The sequence below is a fragment of the Nyctibius grandis genome, chromosome Z (genome assembly GCF_013368605.1).
Source record: "Nyctibius grandis isolate bNycGra1 chromosome Z, bNycGra1.pri, whole genome shotgun sequence".
In the NCBI taxonomy this organism is placed as follows: Eukaryota; Metazoa; Chordata; class Aves; order Nyctibiiformes; family Nyctibiidae; genus Nyctibius; species Nyctibius grandis.
The window spans coordinates 31,330,998-31,358,707 of NC_090695.1; the positions used below are offsets into that span (position 1 = coordinate 31,330,998).

General features: G+C 40.6%; 1 protein-coding gene across 4 annotated transcripts in view; it reads right to left on the reverse strand.

Annotated features, from left to right (window-relative positions):
- Window positions 1-1,485: 1,485 nt before the first annotated feature.
- ZNF366 (zinc finger protein 366) overlaps window positions 1,486-27,710 on the reverse strand; it is a 43,093-nt gene continuing 16,868 nt past the window's right edge. For 2 of the 4 annotated variants that reach the window (XM_068423825.1, XM_068423828.1), the window contains exons 2-6: window positions 23,624-23,693; window positions 18,448-19,775; window positions 16,124-16,315; window positions 10,334-10,508; window positions 1,486-6,931 (exon numbers count right to left, since the gene is read on the reverse strand). In XM_068423825.1, coding sequence (XP_068279926.1) covers window positions 6,396-6,931; window positions 10,334-10,508; window positions 16,124-16,315; window positions 18,448-19,746 — 2,202 coding nt within the window. In that variant the 5' untranslated portion in view covers window positions 19,747-19,775; window positions 23,624-23,693 and the 3' untranslated portion in view covers window positions 1,486-6,395. Of the gene's footprint in view, window positions 6,932-10,333; window positions 10,509-16,123; window positions 16,316-18,447; window positions 19,794-23,623; window positions 23,694-25,092; window positions 25,157-27,710 lie in introns of those variants that run through there. The other 2 variants (XM_068423827.1, XM_068423826.1) reach the window with 2 other exon arrangements.

Consider the following 27,710-nt stretch of genomic DNA (forward strand, 5'->3'; position numbering starts at 1 on the left):
CCATTCTATGACTCTATGATTCTCATTTTACTGCACCCTGTCTTTTAGCTGGCTAATTAGTGTCCCGATCATAATTTATTCTTTAACAATTTTCCATTCAGAACTGTAAGGTTACTTAAGTACTGAAAAAAGTGCAGTACAAGCAGGAAATCCCAGCTCCAAAAACAGAAGCCAGCATTCTCCACTAATGTAAATTGACAGAGGTCTGTTGAAAAAAAATGCTCACACTGCAAGAGGTTTTTTGGTCCAAGAAGTAATTCACTGAAAGGGAATAGTGTCCGGCTCCATCTAAATTAAGTCATTTATACAATTGGACTGGATATACAGCATTTTTTTCAGTCAGGGTAAACAGAATGATAGGACACTAACAGGCTTATTCACAAAGTGGCTGTTCTCTATTCAGCTGTCATCATATCATATCTGGGAATAGCATTAGCAGTGATCCCTATTTTGTGTTTCATCATTTACAAGTGCTGAAATAACCAACACCCTGTATGTGTTTTTAGATCACATTTTTGCATCATGAACTAGTGGGCAAACACATTTAGCTGTATCACAGTACACCAGCCACAGACTGTATTAATGGGATAAATTTGGCAAGAGGTTGTGTATGCAGCCTTGTTACTTAAACTAGGATTTTAATCTGTTGAACGTCTAACACACTGCAACTTGACAGTGACTTGCTCTTCTCAGAGATATCCCATATCATTTGTATGTAACTAAGGTTTTTTTTCCTTTTAATGATTTACCGCTTTTTGTTGTATCACTGATATTAATTTGTCTGTCTCCATTAAAATACTTTAGATACACTGGGCCTTTCGCCATTTCAGCACAAGCACAGAAAAGTCCCCTGGAAACATCTGAGAGGCTCTCTTTCTCTTCTAATTCATTTCTACTTGTTTGAACACATAAGTGAGCATAGCTCAGTTTTCAACAAAAATGAAAAGGAAATTAGTGAAAAGGACCAAACATACGTTATTCTAAATTATATTTTGTGACTGGCAAAGGGGAAACTTTGAGATTCACTAATACTGAGTCACATGAGAATGAACTAGGTCACTCCCCAACATATCCTCCTCGTGTAAAGGTAGCTTATAATCTTCATAGTGGTTGTTACCTGCAATCAAAACAGAGGGGAAAAAAAGAAAACAAGAAAACAGGAAAGCAAAAAATGCTTTGTTCTGTTTCATTTAGCCTCTTACATGTATTTTTAGTGTTTATAGAAGCCTTGCACTTTTTTAAGGTATATACTGATGAGAATTAGACACGGAATATCTCTATTTTCTTTATTACTTGAGTTATTTTACAGCCAACATTCCAGTTGCTTTCTCTCTGTGCTCAAAAACAACTTAAAATGTTCTCTTTGAGGTCTGATGATGCAAATTCCACCAGGATCTCATTAAAACAAACAAATCCAAGAGTTTACTCATTACTTAAAAGTGATGCTTTCCATTAGAAAAAAAGAAACTGAGCCTCTGAGTTCAGTCTTCTGCTTATTCCTAGAGTTATGAAGGTATTCCTACTTTCTTAACTTCAATCTTATAACACATCTGGTTGGGTTTTCCTCACTTTTTACATGATTCAGGTCTTTGAAACATCTTTAAGACAAGGATTTCACCTTTCTTTTTTAGATTGTCTGAGGCCAAGTTAACAAACACCATAATAATTCCAGAGCACTCTTTATGTCCTCCCTGCAGTCTGTAATAACAAAGTGATCTCTCTACCTCTGAGGACCCGGCAGCTCTTCTGCCCTTGTCTTCTAACTAGTCCTCCATCATTGATTTAAGCTTCCCTTTATAAGGACCACTCTTCAGTGATGCTGAGTGAAGTATGTCAGACCAGCCCCACACATTTACTGTATAAAATAGCTAAAGTGCTAAGAACTCCTGATCCATTTCAATACAAAGTACAGCAGCTTCTCCAGTACGTGTTTATTTGCTTAAATTAATACAATACATCATACATGCTCTTACTATTGCGATTGAAAGCCAGAAACTAAATATTCGCAGATAGTTGGTCTGTTTTTTGAGTTGGGGCTTTAAATAGGAACCCAGTGTTCTATGTGAAATAAATATACACCACATAATTTGCAAAATCTGTTAGGAGTACAAAATGTTAGCTCGTTACACCTTGTTCAGCTAAGCAGACATGATTTATTTTCAAAACTGTTAATAATTAATAAAAACTTCTTGGAATAATAAATATAGTACTTATATTACCTCTTAACTGTACGCTCATAACAGCAGAGTCCAGCAGCACCACACGAAGAGAGAAATCGGAGAATAGCTAGTAAACCAATACAGAGTTGTAAAAAGGTGGGTGCAGTAGCATTACTTGGTCTTTCCAGTAACGTATTTTATAGGACACAGCACAGGATAAACTTCTATTATATTATTGTCATAAAGTGTTTAATGCTTTGAGCTGCTGAATACAGAGCACCTGTCTTTGCCTTCACATACTGGAGGCTGCCCGGCAGCCAGAAGAACTCAGGTTCACAAGGTGATGGATTAGTCCTGGTGGCCTGACTCAAAACAGCTTGTTCGAGGGTTACCTAGAACTTCACATTCTCAGTAAATATGTTGTATTTCTTTACTCTCAAATTTTACTAACCCAACTTTTGACTTTTCATTAACTTACTCTGTTCTATACAGTGTCTTGCAGAGTTATCCCTGCTGCGCTTAACAGCAGAAAAGCCTCTAATTTAACAAACCTCATGCTTCACTTGCCCACACTCATTATGGTGTGACCGATTTATCTTTCCTCAGCATGGCTTCTTGAAGCATCTCAATTTTTATGAATTTGGAAAGCATCTCAGTTGTATAAGTTTGTGGCCACTATTATTTGCTCTGATGCTCTCCAAGAGGATGAAGTTAGGCTTCATATAATAATGCAGGGAAATAATATGGATGTGATTTAATACAGAGGTCGTGGAGACTGGGCTTTAATTTCATGTGTTACCACAAGCTGAAAAGCCAAATAGCAGAGAAGAGCCACATAAATACATTTTTTCCCCACAACTTAGCAAGAAGAAGGTAGATAGACTCAGATTAAGAAGGAGAGAAAAAAGAAAATGTGTTCCCCCATGTCCAGAACACAGCCAATGTCGCTACAGGACTTCTGAGCCTCTATTCAACACAAAACAAGGACGCTAATCCCTTGAAAATGGGAAATAACTTCATCATGAGAGTAAATGTCTATAAAGCATTTTCAAAGCTGTTAAAGAGCAAAGGCTGTTACTGTCTGTTCCCAAAACAGTGCCAATGTAAATAATATGAAAATAACTTATATTTGAAAAGCAAGGTGCTTCACAATGAAGGCTGTTATTTCACTTTTAATTTGTCCCTTGGGGCCTCTTTGTAACAAGTGTCTTAGACCCAGCTGCATTATGTTCTGCAGTAGCGAGAACTATCATCTCCTAATCTCTTTGCTTAGGTCACTTGGCACTGTGTCCTTATCTCAGTAATCGTTTTGTTTGCAGTTCCTCTGACTGGTGACTTATGGTTTTAGATGAGTTCTTTACTAGTCTAACACTAATTAGCCTTGGGTGTTTGTGAATTAGCTTAGGGTGACTATGTGACTGGGCACAGTCTCAAGGCCTCATTGTAATGGAATATTCTCTGCTTTCTAGGAAGAATGCAAGAAAAGAGATTCACATTACGAATTATTCCCAAACAGCATTGCCATTCCGAGGACCTCTATTCCTTTCCACCTGGCTGTATGTGGTTGGCAGATTCTTTTGCTCCAATGTAAAAGTAGATAAATTGGCTGCAGTGATGGTGTAGTTGAAAGTGTTTGGGTTAACCATTCAGACAACCCAGAACTATTCGCAGTTCTTTCCTAAGGACACATCTGGCACTTTCCCTTATGAAGTCTGTAAGGGAACTCTGGACTGCATACTTCCAGTAGACAATTTTGTGGTTATGATGTTATCTACTGGGAGCTGAGCTCTGCTGAAAATGTCTCCTTTGCTCCATTTGCCTGGAGTGCTGTTGATATGTAATCATTTGTCTGTTTCTTGATAAGGATTGACCGGCTGTCCCATAACACTCTCCAATGTGTTTTGGAACAGGGCTTTGCAATGGAAGGGCTGAATGCATTTCTGCATTACCTACCACAGAAGTGAAGGGACTTGCGAAGTTCAATTCATCTGCGTGATCACCATTCTAGAAATTGCAACCAGGTTCCTGATTCCTTACTTATTCCTCTTATCATAGGAACTAATATAGCTGCAAAGATGGAATCAATCCAGCTCTTGGCTGTATACATTCTCAAATAGGAGCTTTTGCCTGGCGGAGACAAGATACTGCCAAGAAGGTAACCAAAGGACTTGTTGCCATTCCTAAGAGGTAATCTCCTAGACCATGCTGGATTTCTGCATGATCATATCTCCTCTAGCCTAAGAAAGAATGCAGTTAGACACATTGCATTTTCTGATTCTTCTGCTTGACCACAGTGTCTTTCTTGAAAAAAAGATGGTTCCTTTTTCAAGAGGCGTTATCTTGCAGTGGAAGCACTGAGGTTGAATGTATAAGATAAAAAAGTTCATCACTGAAAAAAACCACATCTATGTACCTCTGAAATACACCTTGTTTTGAAAAACATCATTAATTCTAGGCCTAAAGTGACCTACATTCCACTTCAATTTGGTATACCCTTTTTATTTTAAAAAAGTGTGTACATCACCTGTAGAGTTAATTACATTTAGAAGAGTCACCCATATGTTACAACATACTTTATCAACAGCTTTTTCTGCTCTTCATTCAAAATATTTATTATGCTGTGTTTGAGCCCTGAAAAATGAAACCACCTTCTGCAACCGCAGACTGCACAAACCCAGTTTTGTATGATGAATAAGGTCTGCTGCCCTGTGAATGCTGATTAACTGGTAGGTGTGAGAATCATTAGTTCTGTAAGGTGAGTGGTTTCTTACACTGGCAGAGAGATGCAGACTCTAGCCTGAGCAAGCCATCAGTCTATTACTATATTTAATTGTAACTTGCTATATATTGAGCATGATAGCAAGGTATTGGCAGGTAGGTGAAGAAGGTAGTAACATTTGGAAAAGATCTACCATATATATGGATTTTAAACTTTTGAGCTGAGATGTCATAATGACATAGGACTAATTAAATGACTCATTAAATCTTTATTTCCTCATAAGCAATAGGATGGTGTGGGGCTGTTTGTCAAACAGTGTGGTCAAACTGTTCATGCAATTAATGGAATTAATGGAATGTGCTTTTAGCATCTTTGTTATGAACATATAATTGTATGAGAATCAGAGGATGAAAAGCTGGGAATGACTCAGTAAAAACAGCATGAGTGGAATTCTTCTGAAAAGCCTGGAGCTTACTGGTCAAGCCATGTGGATAAGGGAAAAATTTCTGACTCTGATAAGATGAAATCCAAAAACTGTTTTCCTCTGTGAGGTACTGCTTGCCCTATAAGGGCTCTTTTTTGGCATATCTTCTAAAATAAAATCTGATCAGACCTGTGTATTTCAAAATCATCCTTGCTAGCCAAGATAAACTGAAGAGATAAACAGCAAATTTGCATCATTTTCATAATGAAATTACTCATATTGCTTTATGTGTAATTATGGCGACTTGCAAATGATACACGCTGCTGCTGCTCATTAGATATATTAGTCTGAGCAGGCAGTAGAACAAAATGTCAACACAGTCCATGATATTTCACTTGGAGAATTGCTGCATACTCTCATACTGACTGAAACATTGCAAAGCATGAACATCACTTGTGCCAGAGGAAAACCTTCTGTGACAATAATAAATTCCAGTCCTTTCAAAGCCTTACAGAGGTGCCCTTTGCTATCTCACAAGACATCAGTATTTCTTCTTTGGTTCCCATTTCTCATCGTAAGCGGTTAAACTAACAGTCACTTCACTAAATGAAAATATTTGAACTGTGTTAGTTCTGAGAGTGAAGCACTTTTGTGCACACCATGTTTAAAAGTACTGTTGCTTATACTGTAAAATAGTATTTTCAGATTTTTTTTGAGACATATGGTGAGAAGTGTTCATATACATTTAGTCAGATAATCAAATGCTAAAGTATGTTGCTTTTTGATAACTAGAAAATTGCACATAGGTCTCCACTAGCCCAGCTAAAAGAAAATAAACTTCTGCACCCACTCCATTGTCTCCTTATACATCAAATGGATAAGTATAAAAATGTTATTGTTCAATATCTATTGCATTTCTTGGTGACCTTGAACTGCTTTATTCTTCTAATGTACGTGTTTTACCTTAAATTATTTTTATTAATTTGGCTTGTTTATTTCTAAAGACTACTACAAACTTCCAGGCTTTGGTAAATTACAGTTCATGTTAAAAGCTATCTGGTTCTCATTCTCCAGCTGTTTTAAAATATCCATTTTAAATGCCTATAAGCATTGTTTGTTTTTCCGTTTTTCTTTCCAGCAATTCTTTCAAACTCTTGTTCCTGTGCTTGAAATACAAGTAATCGGAGAGAGAGTGGCCAAGTCTGACCTCTTCAAATGATCCAAAGCTGAGGTGTTCTTTGTTGTTTGCAAGGTCTCTCTTTCCTTGGCTCTCCTGTTTGTCTGAATTTCCTATTCTCTTCTCCAGTCCTCCCTCACTTAGCACTTCTTCCTTTTCATTGCAGTAGGACTCTCTGAAGTCCTTCATCATGCACTCAGGTTTGCCAGACAGATCTTGAGCCACGTACAGCTTGTTGTCATCATGGTGGTACATGGCAGGGCTGTACCGCTCTGCCTCATAGCAGTTGTCTTCCTCTTCTTCCTGGCATGAGCTTCCCTTGGCACCCTCACCATCCAAATGAAATGAGATTCCCTTCCCTGGGCTTTTCTGGGAAAGATCAAAGGGCTCATCCTGTTCCAAGCTTCTCAAGACATTTGTCTGGGACAGAGCAATTCTTCCTCTTCCAAAACCTTGTAGTGGTTTGAGGGGGAGGAGAAAAGGAACAATTTACATAAAGGAAACTTTACTATGTGATACATGTTTAAAAAACAAAACATGAGGCTTCCTTCTATTTCATACTTTACCTTTGTCTTCCACCCAGCTATCTCCACCCAGTGTAAAAGTACTTTACTGTTTACATCTCATGTCATCTCCTTTGAGATGCTGTTAAAGAAGTACTATTCTATACACTTCACAGCCAGATCAGGACACACAAAACATTGTGCTGTACATGCCAGACACTTGATGAGGAATAAATGGGAAGTGGCCTGGCCTCTTGTAAACTATTTTTGCCAGTGAACCTCCACACTTCCTCCTTCCTATTTTTTAAATGAAAACTTTGATCTAAATCATTACAGACCATAATCAAAGTCCCAGGTTTTGTACATTTTTTTCCAGAGGAGTGGAAGAGATTAAAAACATGTTAATGTGCTTGTTCTATGGACACTCTGGTTCAAAGTTAATACTTCAAAAATGAAAAGACAATCAAGTTTCAGCAGTCTATGACCTCTACTCTCCTTAATTTTTTCTCTTTCATCCACTGAGAAGCCACTCATGCCACTGAAAAGCTCTGTGCACTAGGTAGATAGTGCTCCAGGTTGAGGAAATAATTATAAGCAAATTATGATTTTGAGCGGTGTAGTATAAGTCTGAGTATAGTCTTGGATCTGGTTTGTCTTAATATTTGTCAGTGTCTGCTCTCTTGCTGGAAATCCAGATGTTACCGAGGAGGCATCTGTGGACTCAAATATGCCCTGAGCATCGGGATGCACTGAAGAAGATTCAGACACTGCAGGCATAGTCCATCTTTATTAAAAGAATAGTGACAGTACTGGGGTGAGGATTTCACCCAACAGCAAATATCTACAAAAGCCACTATTTTACTTGCTTTGTTTTGGTTTACTTTGGTTTCATTTAGCTTTTTCCATCAGTAATTGAATCCAGTTTCTGCAGGAAAATCTATGCAACCTCACTAGATACAGCTGCTACTTTGCAACAAGTTGTATTTATTAAAATGGTTCAGGAGCAGGTGACAGCCCTTACAAATTGTCATGTGTCTGAAAAGCCTCAAGGGCTGAAGAATCTCTGTACACTGAAAAGCTTTTAGGCTGTCTTCAACTACAAGTAATTGTGTAACTAGCACAGCGCTGTTGAAGATTTACAGGGAAAAAAAAGAGCCATTTATTTCATTACCTATTAGGATGTTTGTAAATTTTATGCCAAATGTCATTAGAGTATGTGTTTTACATTCTAAATCTTGAATTTGAGGAACACCAAGAAACCTTACCCATAAAAGAATTATTCATCCGGAAAGTCTTAACAAACAAAATATCTTGATAGTCAGACTCTCAAAACAATCCTTCCTCATTCCCCCTCTTCTTTAGATAACATTGGCATGTGCGCACACATGAGGCTGACTTTAGGAAGTGTATGTGGTAGGTGGGAGATAGGAAATGTTTTGCAGGATACCCTGGGTAGTCAAAAATCCATATATTTGAGATGGGGGAGGAGTGTCTCCTCTCATTCACATGCTTCTTTGTAAACTGGGTCTTGAGCCTATGGCCTTTGCCTAACATCAGCTATGTCAACATACTACAGAATAACCAAGGCTCCTGGACGTAGAGCCATTCAGGCTTACATTCCCATTCCAGACTGGAATCCAATAAACAGTGAGCAAGATCCGTGAAATCTTCTAGATTTTTTGCTTCTGTCAGCTTTGAATGAATTTATGATTTAAGATGTAGCTCAAACATGAAAGAAAAACTACAACTCCTAACCAGATGTGTCTGGGGAAAAAACGTCTGCATGTCCATGGCTGCCAGGCTGTGGTCTGTCAGCCTCTGGGAATCAAGCCCCTTGAAACTGTAATATTTATTCAAAACTAATGGAACTACACCTTCAGTCAAGAATCACAGAATCACAGAATCAACCAGGTTGGAAGAGACCTCTGGGATCATAGAGTCCAACCTATGCCCTGACACCACCATATCAACTAGACCATGGCACTAAGTGCCATGTCCAGTCTTTTCTTAAAAACACCCAGAGATGGCGACTCCACCACCTCCCTGGGCAGCCTGTTCCAATGCCTAATAACCCTCTCTGAGAAGAAATTCTTCCAAATGTCCAACCTGAACCTCCCCTGGTGAAGCTTGAGGCTGTGTCCTCTTGTCCTATCGCTAGTTGCCCGGGAGAAGAGGCCAACTCCCACTTCACTACAACCTCCCTTCAGGTAGTTGTAGACTGCAATAAGGTCACCTCGGAGCCTCCTCTTCTCCAGGCTAGAGGATAATAACCCCAGCTCCCTCAGCCGTTCCTCGTAGGACAGACCCTCCAGACCCTTCACCAGCTTGGTCGCCCTCCTCTGGACTCGCTCCAACACCTCAACATCTTTCTTGAAGTGCGGGGCCCAGAACTGGACACAGTACTCAAGATGCAGCCTCACCAGTGCCGAGTACAGAGGGACGATCACTTCCCTAGACCAGCTGGCTACACTATTCCTAATAGAGGCCAGGATGCCATTGGCCTTCTTGGCCACCTGGGCACACTGCTGGCTCATGTTTAGCTGGCTGTCGATCAGGACCCCCAAGTCTCTTTCCACTGGACCGCTCTCTAACCACTCTTTCCCCAGCCTGTAGCGCTGCATGGGGTTGTTGTGGCCGAAGTGTAAGACCCAGCACTTGTTCTTGTTGAACCTCATGCCGTTGGTCTCGGCCCATCTATCTAACCTGTCCAGATCCCTCTGTAGGGCCTTCTTACCCTCCAGCAGATCTTGAACAAAGAAGACCATGTAATCCCATCATTCCCCTGGCCAACTTCATATGCCACAGCCTCACTAAGGCTGAGTCTCCATCAGCTCATTCCCATTTGTGTCTTGTGGTACCCATATGCTGGGAGAACCTCTGTGGTGCTATGGATATTGCACCTTCTCACAGTGGTGGATGCAGAGCTTTGGGCTTAAGTACAAGAATGATTGGTATGGCTCAATAAATCCTCTGCTGTCACACTACTGATGGTGTTCTCCCTAACATCTGATGACAGCAACTTAGTGATCTAAAATTATTGCCTTTGTGCTCATTAAAAGTGTCTCATTTTGTCTCCATCTACTCCTCCTCCTTGGTCTGTACCTCTGCGTCATCAGATACCTAGTCTGAAAGGTCTCTGAGACAAGAGTCACTATCTTGGGGGTCTCTGATCTGTAGCACTGGAGTAACATAGATAGTTAATAACAACCTCCCAGACTTATGGGATTCAATCCCTTCCAACAGCATTGGATCTATGGTACAAGATCATGGATCTGTGGTAAAAAGCCCATTTGGGTTTATTGATATGCATCTTCAAATCTCTCAGAGAACAACCTTGCTGAAAAATATTACCTTGAGAATTAAATCCTCTTTCCATGACCCCATGTTTGACTTTCATGTGCCTGGTTAGGTTCCCCTTCAAGGTGAATTTGCTGGGACAGTAAAGGCACTTGAAAGGCTTACTGTCCGAGTGCAAGTGCATGTGTCCCATTAAATTGTGCATTCTGTTAAATTCCTTTCCACACATCTGTAAAAACAGTAAAAATGAAAATGATTAGTTCGAAGGGGTACTTCCAAAGAGAACATTTTAAAAGGAAATAGGACCTACTCTTCTCAACTTGAGCTCTGGCAGCTTCTGGTTACAACTTGTTCTTCAAAGATACAGGCAAAAATCCTACAGACAAGAATATGTGGTGGAGTCTGATCTATCTAGGGCCTTCTGCACTGCTGCCATTTCTTAAATTTGATGACTAGGACACACAGTCAAGGATTGCCCAAAAGCAGGGAATGTTGTAAGGAGGGGAGAGGCTTAAGTGCATAACCTGGAAGGCTCTTAACTTGAATGAAATTCAAAGTGTAACTTTCTACCCTGGTGAACCATTTTATTTGCAGTTTATAAATCCAGCCCTTAATCAAGAACAACGCCAGGTAGAGATGGAGATAGAAAATAAAATCGATGAAGGGTTTCTGGGAAACACTCAAGCAGAACATTACTTCTCCTTAAGTGGAAATGAAATGCCTGCACATTTTGCTTAAAGATAGAAAAAGCAATTCCTTTTTTGCTTTGTTTCTTGCTCCTCCATTTTTCTCTGATCCTGTTATCTTCAGTTTACCAGCTTCTGTGGTTCAGTGGCTCTGGTGAGTAAGCTGGAATTTAAACAGTCGTGGGGCTGCAAGAATGACTCAGCTTTCCCTGAAGCATGTTCCTGCCAGCTCAAGCCATTGATCGTGCAAGTTTCCCTTTGATGAAACAATAAGGTTTTTTTTTCAGTGTTGTTGTTTATCTAGATGAGTCCTTTTGTAGTCTGGTCCCTTATAAATCAAATGTATTCTCAAGACATGAGAGTTTGACATCACTATTACTAGCTTCTAGTCTTACTTGTCTTCTAGTCTTTCCTTATCAGGATTTATAATTTTATTCACATTCAAGTGGCTATTTCCATCCTCTGCAAACTTCGGTGTTGGCTTTCTACTTCAGCTTCTTTTTTTTTGGAATGATTTTAGACAAATACTTTTACTATCATTTTTTTTTTAATGATCTTTATTACCATATGAGCCAGAATCACCGTTACTGAGTAACTGAAACTTCCATCAAGCTACATAATCATCTGGGAGAAAATTACTAAAAAGCAGTTACTGACATTCCAACAAATTTTTGGTCTAATCTGACTTCTGATTTAATTTATTTTGGTAGTAGAGAAGGAAAGTCTGCTACAGTACTTTTTGATTCAAATTCACAAAGCCATCACTTAGAACATCTAGATTAAATGTAGATAGTGAATGATCCTTGGTGAAATAGTACTGCATCCTTTGCATTTTAAACCATCTCTTGAGGGAAAATGGAAGCAGCTCATTCATACAAAATTTTGCAAGGGTATTGTTTTTAAATAAAAACTAGAGCTGAGTCAATGCTGCAAAAAGAAAGAGTCTGGAAATATTCACTTGCTTCTAAAAAAATATTTGCTTCAGCTGCATAGGTTCTCTGCTCTGATTTGCTCTCTGTGATTTTGCTAGAATGAACATTCTAGCAAATAAATTTATTGCAAAGTATTCACCAAGACAGTGGGGGAAAAGAAAAGCTACTGAAAATTAGTTATTAATTTATAAAAGTAAGATATCTGATTCCAAGGGTTATCCATCCACTTAGGAAAGAGGGTTGTCTCTTCTTTGCATTCGAAGAAAGCTAATATGCTGGATGACTTATATTCAGGGAAATTAATGCACCAAAAAACACTCTGAAAGTGCTGGGGGGGAACAAAGAGGAGAAGAAGCACTGATGAACACAGAAAATTCACAAGGAGGAACAGCTACAAAAATGCCAATAATAATACCTCTCTAATACTCTTAGCAGAAGGCTTCTGGTTATCTGCTTGCATTGTGGCTGACCTGTGTTCTCACCAGCTTTTGCTTTCTGATACCTAGGTTTTTACTTCTCTATCTAAACTGGTAATCAAGGCAAATCAGGTTGAACAGGTGAATGGCTAGAGTACTTCATGCAAATCTATATCTTTATAAGGTATTGAGTATTAAAATGCGTCTAGTAGGAGCATTTATTTTGTTTCCGTAAATGCAACATTTATTTATCTTTCTTCATAATGAAAAGATGGAGGACTTCATAAAGGACAGTTCCTTACAGCATAAAAGTTTTGTGTCTCTGAATAAAGGAGATAGTTTTCCATTTCCCAAAGTCACACACACTTTTAGGGATGTGTAATGTGTTCTTGTCCTGAAATCTCCTCTGGGGACATGAGGAAATGGTACTAGAGTGGAGACGTGTGGCAGGAAAATGAAAGAAATGCAGATATGAAAATTGTTTTTCAGAACAGTGGCTCTGTGTGGCATGGTCTCTGGATAACCTATCCTTTTCAAAAGGCACAAGATGACTTTCAGATGAATGTCCATGATCTAGAGGGTGAAGGGAGCAGATTTTGGCTCACATGCTAGAAGACAGCAACTCAGAGCTAGCTGGGGTTCACTGCTTAAAGAATAGCCTGAGTCTGCAGACTGAACTAAGAAGGTGTACAAGATTTTCTTCCTCTGTGACAGGGCAGGGATATGAACACTGATGAGCAGAGTGTGAAATATGACCCTGAGCCAGTTGCATGGGAGGGAGCTCCAGCAGAACTCACCAGAGTGCCTTAGCACTCAGGGAGATGCAAAGCTCGTGCAAGAGATCTTGGGATAGAAGGAACAGCATGGTTTACTTGTGGACACTTTGTTAGGATGTCAACTTTAAACAAAATAAAATTCAAGCCCTGAAGAGAAAGACCTCAGCACTTTGTTGCACAGGCTGGTGAAATGGACTTCAGTACAGTTTGCTAGAAAAGCTGAATTAGTTCAACACTAGATTTTGTCTTCCTAAACCACCACATGAAGTATCACCCTTCTAGATTTGTCAGTCTGGTTTTTTCTTCCCAAAGTACTTAACTCTCGCATTTTCTTTGGTTTTGACTCCTGATCTAAACCTATGATTTTAGATGGGGAAAAGGCGGAGTTCAAAACATCTGCTGCAAAGTGTATTTGGCTGGGCTGGAGAAAACTTCATTGCACTCTTTATTGGAGGTCTGAAGCATTGCTGACTTCAGCACTAAAAGCAACTGTAAATTTCATAGAAGCTTCCTCTACAAATCAGAATTAACAGTATTGTACCAGTTGGTGCAACTCCTTCAGAACTCTTCAGTGTTTTTATTTAAACAGAAATAAAAAAGGCAGCACGGACTCAGGCCTTTCAACACTACAGAGAAGTTCGTTCTTCAGAGAAAAATCTAACACAGATCCAGGCTGCAGCTGGATGAGGAAACAGAAGGGACAACTATTTATTGCTCCCTCACTCCAGACAGTCTGTGGTTAGCTGTGATTAGACTTATAGGAAAGCCTCATGTTTTCTTTTGCTGTGAGAAAAAGGTAAAGAAAACCATTGCATGTGGTGAAGTAGAAAGGCTACTGCTGTGCTCTCTCCCCCTTGTATTCTTCTTCTTCTTTTTTTTTTTTTTCCTTATAAGAAGGGTGTTCCTTTCCTCAAAGAGAGAGGGAGAGAGAGAAAGACTGTAAACTGTCCAAAAGGACCGTGAGAAAACAGGAAGCTTTGAAAAGTACAAGAGAAAGCAAGATGAAATCTACTTGCAGGCGGTTCCCTGGGGACATGTGAGCCATTGTTAAGCAGGCTGTTCATACAGCTATATCCTTCCTTCTGCTGAGGAGGAGCTTGGTGCCAAAAGGCTGCTATCTGGTCGTTGCCTTAACCCTCTGAATACCAGACAGAAATACTTGCTCGAGTCTTCAAAGGGCTTTGCCAGAGAGGCAAGGGATGTTCCTAATGCCAAAGAGCAATTCCTGATTCTCCCTTTGCTTATTGTTACAATCTCCACCCCATCCAGGGGCACTGATGTTGATTCATACCCCTTCAGCCATAGGAGAAACTAGTTCACCATGCTTACTTGTTTCTTTCCTCCTGGGTCATTGGGTCATTGGGTGGGGACAGAGAAGTAAAAAACCAAGAAAAACAGGTGTTCCAGTAGAGCTTTTATTACTGGCTAGAAAACATATGGGTGGTACTCCAGTTCCTGGTTCAAACTATTGCCGTCTCCAAGTTTGAACAGTCTGTCATCATCAAACCCTTACCTGAACACAAACTTCCAGCTAATCTGTCACATACGTAAAAAACAGTGTGGGTCCAGATACTGCCCAGAACAGCTGATCAACATTTGAGTTTCTTTTCTGAAATTTGAGGGGTCGGAGAGAGACTTCGACCAAATGAGAACAAAAAGACACATTTGCAGGTGTTCTCAAAGGATGAAAGTCTCCCGCAGTCTTGACATGGAACGACCCAAGCATTTCAGTAACAGAAATTATTTTATCAATATAGAATAACATAAGTCCTAATATACAAACTAACATTTTAATAGGACACAAATTAAAATGAAACAAAATGCTAAAGCTGAAAGACTATTATTTTTTCAAACTGAAATGCTTCAAAGCTATCAAAGCAAAATGAGGAAGTATAAAAGATTCATTTTGACATTTTCCTATTAAAATCATCACTGAATGCCATATTTTCCTATGACATTTTGAAGTTCTATATTTTTTAAGGGAAAATAATTCCATTTAAAATTTTTTGTCCAACTCTGCTTCTCTATGAAATATTCCTTATAAGAAAATATTTAATTCCATAAAGACGTTTGATGAAAGAGTTCTAGAAATTGCTTCCAGATCAATCTTCAGTTACCTAGGCATAAACTGGGTAATATGCTGCACTCTGTATTTATAGCCCTCTTAGAGAAGATCAAAGTGGGAATAAAACCTACAACCTTTGGCTTCACAAGGTATGATTACAGTAATGAACAAGATGATAGGCAGCAAAAGGAACAGATGTAGTGTCCAACACTGAGTAAGAAGATAAACATGGATAATTCATAAGGAAGATATTAGAGATAAGTATGGTCAAGAAAGCCAAAGCCTCAAAGGTTTGTGGGGAGGGAGGAGAAGAGAGGATGGAAAGGGAATGTCAGCCTCCAATGTGCTGCAGGGAGGCAGCAAACTGGAATTCGCACAGGATCCTAAAAAGGCCAGATGGTCTCAGAGGCTGTTTTGTTAGGATACTGATGTCCTGCCCTGAATTTACACTTGGCCCATTCAAATTCCTTCTGCAGTTGTATTTTGCTGTGGCTTTCTTTGAGTCCTTCCTTGAACTGTTGCATAGCATCACTGTGTGAAGTTGTGGCTGTTGCTTTTCCATGGTCCTCTGCAGGGTGCATGCCTTGATCTATGTTTTTAGTCAGTGTTTCAGGTTATTAAGCCCTTAGACTTCTGTTTGATTGGCTGTACTAAGCAAATGTCAGCTATGTTTATTGTCCTCAAACCACCGTGACATTTAAATGCTCACAAAGCAGAAAAAAATATTTGAGGATGAAAGTTACTGATATTGAAGGGGAAGGGAGTAAACCACAGATATTTACCTCCATTATTTTGTACTATGTCAGCAGAACCTGGATGAAGAAAGAAAACCAGGCTGGCTTATGCTAATTTAAATGCAACTGCAGTATGTGATAGCAAGTATTGTTTTTCTAATTCTATCACACCGCAAGATGATAATATCACAGAAATATCCAGGGGGTTAATGCCTCTGCCACCAAATGCACTTACCTTGCATTTAAAGGGTTTGACATCAGAGTGAACAATCATGTGGGCCTTGAGAGTCTGCTTTTGCACAAAGCTCTTGAAGCACAAATGGCATTGATAGGCTCTGATATTGGTGTGGATCAGGACATGTCGCTTCATGTTGGCCAGCAGAGTAAATTCCCGGCCACAAATTCCACATTTGTGCTCTTTCACACCCTGTAAGAAAAGAAAAGCAGAAAATTCTGTAGATGGAAAATTTTCTAGATCATTTCATCTTCAGTACTGCAATATATGAATTATTCATTCTGCATTAGCAAAGCAAATAATAAATGATTTCACTTTTAACGTCATTTGCTCAAGTAACAGATACTTATGTATTTTTTTTTACTGGCAAATTATTACAAGAATCTTAGAAGCAGAGAAGAAAAATAAAATGTAAGCTAATAAAATAGTGAGGTTTTTTTCCATCAGTAAGTTTACAAATCAATGAGATACTTTCTCTGCTGCTTACATAAAGTATTGGTCAAATGTGTACAATTATTGACCAAGAATAAAAGCTAACCAGTTAAGAGTCTAAAGTAGTGCTTGCCTTTGATAATTGAACATCACTGGCTTCTAAAAAAGGCATAGCCTTGTTTTGAAGAAAGCTATAGAAAATAATCTGAAGTAACCGAGAAGTAGTAGAGCAATGTCACCAAATGAGGACATACATGTTACATTCAATGAAGAAAAAAACCTGTTAACTCTTAGTGGGACTTGCACTAACCCTAATGGAGTGATCTCATTTTATCTGGTGTTTACAGAGCATTTCTAGCACCTTTTATGCCATCCAGTCAATTTACTAATGCATAATTCAATGTTCTTACTCACACCCATGTGGTCTAACTGCCAGCTCCTCAAAAAGTCATTTAGATGCTATGAAAATCAATGAATTTACCACTAAACTCTTTAAAAGGGTTTGAGTATAACTTGCTGAAGGTGATGAGGATTTACTAGTGAAGTACTGAGAGCAATTACTCCTCCTGCAGGCCCACATTACAAAGACTGGAAACAATCTCTTCTTTCATGTTAGTCAGTGGTTTTCACAGTTAATTGTAAAGCTAAAACTGTGAACAGCAAAAGTGGCTTTAAGTGTCTGCCTGTCTGATGTGAGGCTGCATTTGGGCAGCTAAGTACTGTTAATTATGTTCGCAGCTGAATCCACCTCCAGCTGTGGACAAAGAAGCAGAAGCTCTCTAAAGGCTCAGGGGCATTGCATTTCATGTGACAAAAAACTACCAAGTCTTAAATTAATAGAATTTCGCAAGGTAAATACAAAGACCAGGGAATCTCCAAAAAGAGCAGACATTATAATCATGTAGTAGGGAAGAAAAAGCAAATGTGGAAGTACAGGTTGTTGTTTTTTAAAAGAAAATGTGTCTATAAGACTGAAATGCTATAGCTTTCTGTAGTTTTAATGTTTTTCATACAAAATCCAAAATTCAAGTATTAAAGGAAAAGTACGCAAAGCTGGAAAGCAAGTTTTTATAAAATGTGTGGGGTTTTGACTTGTCTTAATATTTTTGTAAAGGTGGATAAGCCAATCTCAGACATTCTTGAATGGAACAACTACATTTTTGCTATTTTTGAGTGATCTTTCTGGATGTGTTCCAAAGCTCCTTGCCTAAACTGACTCTGCTGTCATTGCTGTCCGCAGTGGCAAGACTGCCATTTGATACAAATTGGCTGGGATTATGGTCCTCCTTGTCCACTTCTGTTGACTGGCATTCTGGATAACTTATGCACAAAGGGGAATTTTTCTTAGGCTGCTTTTTTTTTTTCCCCCTAAATGTCTCATTATAATGATTCTTAAAAATCTGATGAGTAATAATATGTTTTCTTTTGTTGCATACATACAGTCTACTGCAAATCCACCTACTTACCAATTAAGGGAGCAAAGCAATAGAACTGGTTTTCAGTAGAAAATTTCTGTTAAAATTTCGGGGGGTTATACAGCTCTACAAAATTATGTTATGTTATAGAAGGTAATACTGAAGATAAAACCCAGAAATGGAGAGATGTGAACACAGTTTCGGGAAGTAATATGGGTGGTTTAATTGAACTCCTGTTTATAACAGAGCGGGTTTTGTGTGTACTTTCTTAAGACTGACAGAGACATCCAGCTTCTGTTGCCAGCGCTGCTGGGGCTTTTGCTTTGCATAAAACTCTCCAGCTGGCAAAGGGCCAGCACGAGGCTCTATAGACTGATTACCTTCTTTCTGAGGAGGTGCATACGTCTGTCTTTAGTAGCCTGTAATCCTTGTGCTACCTTCTGATGCAAGGTGAGAGTGCAACCCGTGCTGGCTTACCTTGTGAGTTAGGGAGTGTTGTTTGAGATGGTGGGGCTGCACAAACTCCATGCCGCATTCAGTGCAGATGTACGGGCGGATGTCTTTGTGCTTCATCATGTGGTTTTGCAGCTGACTCGGGTACTGGAAGGTCTTATCACATTCAGTGCAATTGTACTGTATAGGGCCACGGTGGGTTGTTAAGTGTCTCTTCAGCTGGGCCAGGGTTGGGAAATCCAGACCACACTCCACACAAATGTTCTCTCGGCCACTCTCGTGCTTAGACTTATGTGCTTTCAGCTCACTGGGGTAGGCAAAACCTCTGCCACAGATCCTGCAGTTGTAAGGCTTGATGTCGCTGTGTTGCATCATGTGTCTCTTAAGATGACTGGTTTGAGTGAAAGCCTTGTGGCACACCTGGCACTTATGTGGCCGAGTGCCCTGGTGTGTCAACATATGCGTGTGCAAGTGGCTCAGCTGCTTGAAAAGCTTGCCACATCGGGTGCAAGCATGTGGCTTAATGCCACTGTGCCCCAAGATATGGGTGACCAAATTGTACTTGGATGTATAGGACTTCTCACACATGGGACATTGCCAGCGTTTCTGTTCACCCCCCACATCAACACAGTAACTGTCATCTATCTGAAGGTTGACATCTACTCTTTCCACTTTCTGTTTATTTTCACCACTTTCTTTTACTTCAGCCCTCCTGAAGGGTGGCTCTGGAGGTCTTGTCATTTGAAAGGGGTTCCTGAAATGAAAATTTGGTGGCACAATAAAAGGAAACATTAAACCAGGGTGGACTTTAGGATAATAAGGGTAAGGAGCCTGCATGAATGCTGAGCTACTGGGCCATATCATGTTTGGCTTCACTGGTTCTTGCTTAATGGTCTTGGCTCCAAAGTGCTCCAGAGTTCTGTAGAACTGAAAACCAAAGTTGCAGAGGTCGATCATCTGGGAACTGTACTTGGGCTGTGCTGGCTGTTGGAACACCAATGGGAGACTGGAAGAGCCTACGTCGTTGTGATCTTCAGGTCTGTCTGGTGGTGATGAGGAACCCTCGAGGGTAATCAAAGAAGGCATTTTTGTTGGCATGCTCTTGCGTTTCCGAGACCCTCCTTCCAAGGACCCCTGGAATGTTTCCATGTCTCCAAGAGGAGGAGGGCCATAGCGGAAATGTGAAAGGTGTGGTCTGAATTCTTCACCAAATGGAGTTGTTCTGTGTGGCTTTGTAACAGGGCTCAGTGGCTGCAAGCAGCGGGAAAAGGGAGACGCTCGGGTACTGTCCACATTAGAAGTAATTTCTTCATTCTTCATCATATTTGATTTTTTCTGTGTTGCCCAAATTCCTTAAAACAAACAAAAAACTAAATCTCTTTATTTCTTCCTGTTCACTGGGGCTTAACAGTTTACTGTCTATTTTATCGTTTTGGAGGTCATTGTTTTTTTTTAACTAAGTGCAACTAAGGATGTCTTAGGCCCATGTAAGACAAAGGCCTTTTAAAGCAGAATTAAATTAGTGAAGAACAAAGAAGCTTTGGTCTTCCTGTGGTAGAACTGGTGGTTTAAATGAATTTTGACCCGTACAGCATCTTTGCAACATAAACATGGTGTACCATGACACACTACTTTGCAGCTGAATCTTTATGGCAATGTTTCTGCTTAAATTAATTCAGCCAGGCTATTTGTGGGCAAAATCCTGTCCTTGGCTGTGTATGCACAGGCTCTAGAAATTGGCGATGCATCTAAAGGATATGGCAATACAAACAATAATGTGCACATTTATTATGGCTGTGACATGAAAAGCCAAAGCCAAAAAATGTTAAACTTCTTTGTATCATTAACATGTGCTGCTGTGAGAGAAAACAATGGCCAAGTGATCTAAGGACACTGTGTACCATCAGGTTTTGCGCCATGTTTCCTGGCTTCTCTCACTTTGTATTGTAATAAGAAGGTGGAGATTAATTTATTTTCTTTGTTTTAATCCCGAAGATATTTACCTGGCAGATTTGGGGAAGGAAAGACCTTTGAAGACTCTCCAAATTACATTCAGTTTTATAGACTTAATCTAGGGTTTTTTTGTTTCTATATAGGTGGGCAATATCTCCACTATAAAACTAAATACAGAATTCATGTCAACAACCCTCCAGTTTTCCAGAGTAATTGACACCTAAGAACGCTCTGAGCCTTTCTAGTGGTACAGTGTGACAAGGCAGATTAATAGTTTTCTTCCTGCAAAATTTTTTGTTCCACTGATCATACAGGGAGTTTCTCCTGAATTTAGGGTTCATCTAAAATATTTGTTATGAATTTTGGTTCATCTAAAATAAGGCTGCTACCTTTTGCCTTGGCTCTCTAGAATCATAAAATCATTTAGGTTGGAAAAGACCTTTAAGATCATGAAGTCCAACCATTAACCTAGCACTGCCAAGTCCACCACTAAACCATGTCCCTAAACGCCACATCTACACATCTTTTAAATACCTCCAGGGATGGTGACTCAATCCCTTCCCTGGGCAGCCTGTTCCAATTCTTAATAACCCTTTCAGTGAGAATTTTTTCCTAATATCCAATCTAAATCTCCCCTGGCACAACTTGAGGACGTTTCCTCTCATCCTATCACTTGTTATCTGGGAAAAGAGACCGAAATCCACCTCACTACAACCTCCTTTCAGGTCCTTTACCACCAGGCAGCTTTCCAGCCAATCTTCCCCAAGCCTGCAGCGTTGCATGGCGTTGTGACCCAAGTGCAGGATCCAACACTCAGCCTTGCTGAATCTCATACAACTGGCCTTCGCCATCAATCCAGCCTGTCCAGATCCCTCTATAGAGCCTTTCTACCCTCATGCAGATCAACACTCCCACCCAACTGGGTGTCTGTGAACTTACTGAGGGTGCACTCGATACCCTCATCCAGATCATTGATAAAGATATTAAAGAGAACTGGCCCCGATACTGAGCCCTGGGGAACACCACTTGTGACTGGCTGCCAGCTGGGTTTAACTCCATTCATCACAACTCTTTGGGCCTGGCCATCCAGCCAGTTTTTTACCCAGAAAAGAGTATGCCTGTCCAAGCCGTGAGCAGCCAGTTCCCCCAGGAGAATGCTGTGGGAAACGGTGTCAAAGGCTTTACTAAAGTCTAGGAAGACATCCACAGTCTTTCCCTCAACCACTAAGTGGGTCACCTTGCCATAGAAGGAGATCAGGTTAGTCAAGCAGGACCTGCCTTTCATAAACCCATGCTGTCTGGGCCTCGTTGCCTGGTTGTCCTGAACGTGCCCCATGATGGCACTCAAGATGATCTGCTCCATATCTTCCCCAGCACCAAGGTCAGACTGACAGGCCTGTAGTTCCCCAGATCCTCTTTCTGACCCTGCTTGTAGATAGGCATCATGTCTGGTAATGTCCAGTCAACTGGGACCTCCCCAGTCAGACAGGACTGCTGATAAATGATGGAAAGTGGCTTGGTGAACACTTCCACCAGCTCTCTCAGTACCCTTTTGGATGGATACCATCTGGCATCACAGACTTGTGTGTGTCTAAGTGGTGTAGCAGGTCGCTAACCAATTCCCCTTGGATTATGAGGGCTTAATTCTGGTCCCCATCCCTGTCTTTCAGCCCAGGGGCTGAGCACCCAGAGAACAACTATTCTTACCACTGAAGACTGAGGCAAAGAAGGCATTAAGTACCTCAACCTTTTCCTCATCCTTGGTCACTGTGTTTCCCCCCCTGCATCCAGTAAAGGATGAAGATTCTCCTTAGTCCTCCTTTTGTTGCTAATGTATTTATAGAAACATTTTTATTGCCTTTCAGGGCAGTAGCCAGATTAAGTTCTAGCTGGGTTTTTGGCCCTTCTGATTTTCTCTCTGTATAACCTTGTGACATCCTTGTAGTCCTCCTGAGGGATGCACTTATCTGAATGCGTGTGTTTGTGTACGTGCATCTATCCAACCAGGCAGAGGCTAAGTTGGAAAACTAGATGTATTTTCCCTCTGTGCCTCTGACATGTTGATACTATTTATAACACCGTTCTTGGAAATGCCGGGTGGAGAGCATGAAGGTGGTTCAAGCACTAAAGACACTCTTGTTTCTTTTTCGGGAAGCTCCGTGCTAGACAAACCTGCTTCTAAAGATAGATAAAAGCACATCTCCATGACCTAGTTAGGCTGTGGACAAGAGAAGGCATCTTAAAAACCTGCCTGCAAACAGATTACTTCCTTCTAACAGGGTAGACTGTGGAATTATCTTTGAGATACTGTGCGAAGCCAAAGGCTCAGTGACAAAACTAGAAGATGCAAAATTTAGACAAAGGGATCAATCAATGCACAAAGAAAAAGTAGTAATTGAGGCAAAAATTGTAGGATGTCTAAACTGGTGATTCAAAAAACACCTGTGATAGTGGAAAAGGAAAAAAAAATTTGCTTACAACTGGGACAAGTTTCTAATAATTATATCAGGATGTGACTTTCAGCCCCTAGCTCACTGATTGGAAAGAGTGTACATATATATACACACTATATATATATACTATATTTGTGTGTGTGTGTATGCGTATATATGTAATGCATATGAGCGTGTATGTTCCATCAGAGAGGATTGTTAAGGAGTCTGCATTCTGCTGTTTCTTTGTCACCTTCACTCCCTGGGCAAAATAAGGAACAGTTAGATCTTGAAGACTTTTTGGGTACAAAAGCTTGACTTATTAAAAAGGGAGAAGTGGAAGGGAATCCTCTGAATACCAAAAAAGATTCCACTTCTTTCCAAAAGAAGGCTTTTTTCAAAATTCATTTTAAGCAAAGTTAAACTCACACAATTTGAACATTAAATAGGCCTGTAGACCAAAATCTTCCCTTCAACGTATGGGCCCATCCCTCAAATATCTTTCATATTGTGTGCCTGATTCCTTCCCAGCAATATGCATATAAAATGCTTCAGAAAGCCTATAACAATTGAGAACCCAGCTGTGTTATTTATTGCTTTTGTTAGATTATTGAAATGCTGCCAAAGCTACACAGAAGTGACAGTAAGTTGTGTCTAATTGCACTTTTGTCTCTTGTCTGCCAGTTACTCCCTACTCCCTTCTTCCACAGCCTGTTTTGTGCAAAATTTTAATCTTTCTGGAACATGGAGTTATGGCAGAAGCTGTAGAACTGCTTGAAATTACTAGAAAGAAAACATTTCCTTGCACTACTAACCTTTGGCTGCTTTCACTGAGGTTATAGGTTTATTCCACTGTCCACAGCTACACAGATCACGGGACCAAGCCTACGAGGGAAAGTGTTTAAACAGTCAGTGACGAGCACAGTCAGAGAGGTCCTATATAATCCAAAAAAAGAGCACCTAAAAGGGGAGGGAAGGTACAGATTTGCAGTCTACATATTTGCAGTCTACATATTCCCCCTTCAATCTGCCAAACCCCATGATGTAGAAATTAATTGAGGAAAGATTAAATGTAGCCTCTCTTATCTTCTTTCATGTTGGTGACAAACCCTTGCCAGTTTGAATGCAGGCATGATCTTCACCTTGACAAGAACTTAACTGCATAAAAATGTGAGTCCTGAGGAAACCATAGAAGACAGTATAGATTTGACCACCACGCAAGAAATAGTTAAGCAGCAGTCCCTTTTTCTTTAAATAACTTCAGTAGAGAACTTTTAAGATTTTAATAGCACAGTTCCTCAATAGTTTTGTTCTATCCGACTCTGGAGTAGCTGATCTCATTTTAATACTCAACAATAAATAAGGGGAGGGGGGTGAATTGAAAAATTTTTGTTTTAAATATCTCCTAGGGACCTTTTTTGTTTCCTGTATAAGCACTTTAGAACTTCTTTCTTCAGCACTTAGTATTTAAAATATAATGCTATGTAGCACAACAGTGTGTGATTCTAAACATTGAGATTAGTTTAAACCTGGACAGACATTAAAAATTCTGGCTTTTATCAGTAGTATTTCAGCTCATCAGTTTTGAAAACTTAGTCTGGAAAGCTCACTGAGACAGAGGTTCCATGCTGTATTGGCACTTAAACATAAAAAAATCCCCCCTAAACCTAGCACTCCACAGCTTATTAAAAAGTTAATTTCTTTAGAACAGGCAAGCATCCTCAAGGTTTCTTTCTTTATGTAAATAAGTGTATTTGGAAATATCCTATTTTGAAAAATAGAACCACAAATAAACTCTCTATCTGCCCTTTCAAGAAAAGAAAAGGAAAACTACAGCAAGTTCAGATAGTTGTTGAGGTGTTTCCAAAATATGCAGCAGCTAATAGTATTGTTGAGTTAATTCCTACGAAGGAGGAAGAGAGTTTAATACAGAATATGAATCACCATTTACTTTCACATTTCCACTCATCGTATTTCTACAAAGAATTTTTAAAGGTATGTAAATCATGCTATTCACTCTACAAGCATATGCATTGTTACAGTTTCCAGTTAATATTCGCTACTGAAATCAACACCGAATTTTCTTTAGACTGCAGAACCAAGATCCTGCTTCCTGTATGAAAGCGCCTTCTGTCTATAGACTAATAATAAGCCCAGCCATAAAAATGTGAGGTTATGAATTTTCTCAAGCTTAAACACTGGCTACTACTGTTCTGATTTTGCTCTTGAGTAACACAATGATAAAACCAGAAATGAGACCAAGGAGACTGAGAGTGATACGTACCCTCTGACAAAGGGAAACAGGCTATTTTATTAGGAGGTTTGCACTTGTGTTTGCTCTTTCAGAAGAAGAAGAAACAGAAGAAAGTGTAGGAAGTCTAAAGGTGGCTGAATAGGCTGAACAGCTTCTCTTAGCTGGAAGAGAAATTCCATGTTTAATTGAACATGTATGACACTAGAAACCGTGCCCTGTAAGAGTGCATGTCTGCTCTCCATTTGAGCCATGAAATACTGGCGTCTATAAGGAAAGAATGAAATCTAACAGCTGTTTCTGTATTGGATGTGGTGAGGATCAGTGACAAATGACAAACTATTACATTTCTTGAGCTAAAGTTGAGCAGTTGAAGAGCTTCAGCTTTATTGAACCACCAACTGGTTTTTTTTCAGTCGTTGACTTTTGTAAATTGTTATTGAGCTAGTTATGGTTATCTTAATAGGTTTAATGGGATCTCCTTCATTCAGTTCACACTTCCAAATAGGTTTTGGTTTTAAATGTATTCAGTCATACAGCTGTAGAACCAAGCACCAAATTCTTTATGCAGTTTTCACTCATTTGCTATTTGTGCAAAACTCGCATGTGTCTCGGGATCTGATCAAAAGGGTTTTACTATGATGAATTCCTCTCATTTTAACAGTGAAGCAGTGTTCCCTACCAAATCTACACTGCTTTGAGCTATTTGTCAGACTTTGAAAATGGCAGGAATACCTGCACAAACATGAATGTATCCATTACTGGTAACCAAGTATTTTCAGGTGGTACACATCTGATCCCTGCTTATGATTTTCCCTGCTAATTTTCGTCAATGGCAGCATGAACCCTCCATAAGCCTCTTTTTTCTTTCTCTTCCACTTCTTTTCTGCTGCCTCCAGTGTATGAGTGAAGTCCTGCAATAGTGTTGCCATTCCTCATTTCCACTTCTATTGGGAATTTCTTAATTTCAGAGAGTTGGAAAACAATCACATGGATGTTTTTAATGTGTAATTTTCAAGTCTATCTTGTCTGTTTTCACAGAATCACAGAATCACAGAATCAACCAGGTTGGAAGAGACCTCTGGGATCATCGAGTCCAACCGTTGCCCTGACACCACCATGTCAACTAGACCATGGCACTAAGTGCCATGTCCAGTCTTTTCTTAAACACATCCAGAGATGGTGACTCCACCACCTCTCTGGGCAGCCCATTCCAATGTCTAATAACCCTTTCTGTAAAGAAATTCTTCCTGATGTCCAACCTGAACCTCCCCTGGCAAAGCTTGAGGCTGTGTCCTCTTGTCCTATTGCTAGTTGCCCGGGAGAAGAGGCCAACTCCCACTTCACTACAACCTCCCTTCAGGTAGTTGTAGACTGCAATAAGGTCACCTCGGAGCCTCCTCTTCTCCAGGCTAAACAACCCCAGCTCCCTCAGCCGTTCCTCGTAGGACAGACCCTCCAGACCCTTCACCAGCTTGGTCGCCCTCCTCTGGACTCGCTCCAACACCTCAACATCTTTCTTGAAGTGCGGGGCCCAGAACTGAACACAGCGCACTCAAGATGCAGCCTCACCAGTGCCGAGTACAGAGGGACGATCACTTCCCTAGACCGGCTGGCTACACTATTCCTAATAGAGGCCAGGATGCCATTGGCCTTCTTGGCCACCTGGGCACACTGCTGGCTCATGTTTAGCTGGCTGTCGATCAGGACCCCCAAGTCTCTTTCCACTGGACCGCTCTCTAACCACTCTTTCCCCAGCCTGTAGCGCTGCATGGGGTTGTTGTGGCTGAAGTGTAAGACCCAGCACTTGTTCTTGTTGAACCTCATGCCGTTGGTCTCGGCCCATCTATCTAACCTGTCCAGATCCCTCTGTAGGGCCTTGCTACCCTCCAGCAGATCGACACTCCCACCCAGCTTGGTGTCATCTGCAAATTTACTGAGGGTGCACTCAATCCCTACGTCTAGATCATCTATAAAGATATTGAACAGCACCGGCCCCAGAACTGAGCCCTGGGGAACACCGCTAGTGACCAGCCGCCAGTTGCACTTTGCTCCATTCACCACCACTCTCTGGGCTCGGCCATCCAGCCAGTTTTTAACCCATTGAAGAGTCCACCCATCCAAGCCCCGGGCAGCCAGTTTGTCCAGGAGGATGCTGTGGGAGACAGTGTCGAATGCCTTACTGAAGTCTAGATAGACTACATCCACAGCCCTGCCCTCATCTACTAAGCGGGTCACTTTGTCATAGAAGGAGATCAGGTTGGTCGAGCAGGACCTGCATTTCATGAATCCATGTTGGCTGGCCCCGATGCCCCAATTGTCCTGCATGTGCCGTGTAATGGCACTCAGGATGATCTGTTTCATCACCTAGCCTGGCACCGAGGTCAGGCTGACAGGCCTATAGTTCCCTGGATCATCCTTCCGACCCTTCTTGTAGATGGGCATTACATTTGCTAATTTCCAGTCAGCTGGAACTTCTCCAGTTAACCAGGACTGCTGGTAGATAATCGAGAGTGGTTTGGCAAGTTCATTTGCCATTTCCTTCATTACTCTGGGGTGAATCCCATCCGGGCCCATAGCCTTGTGGGTGTCCAACTGGCACAGGAGGTCACTAACCGTCTCCTCCTGGATCCTGGGAGGTTCACACAGCC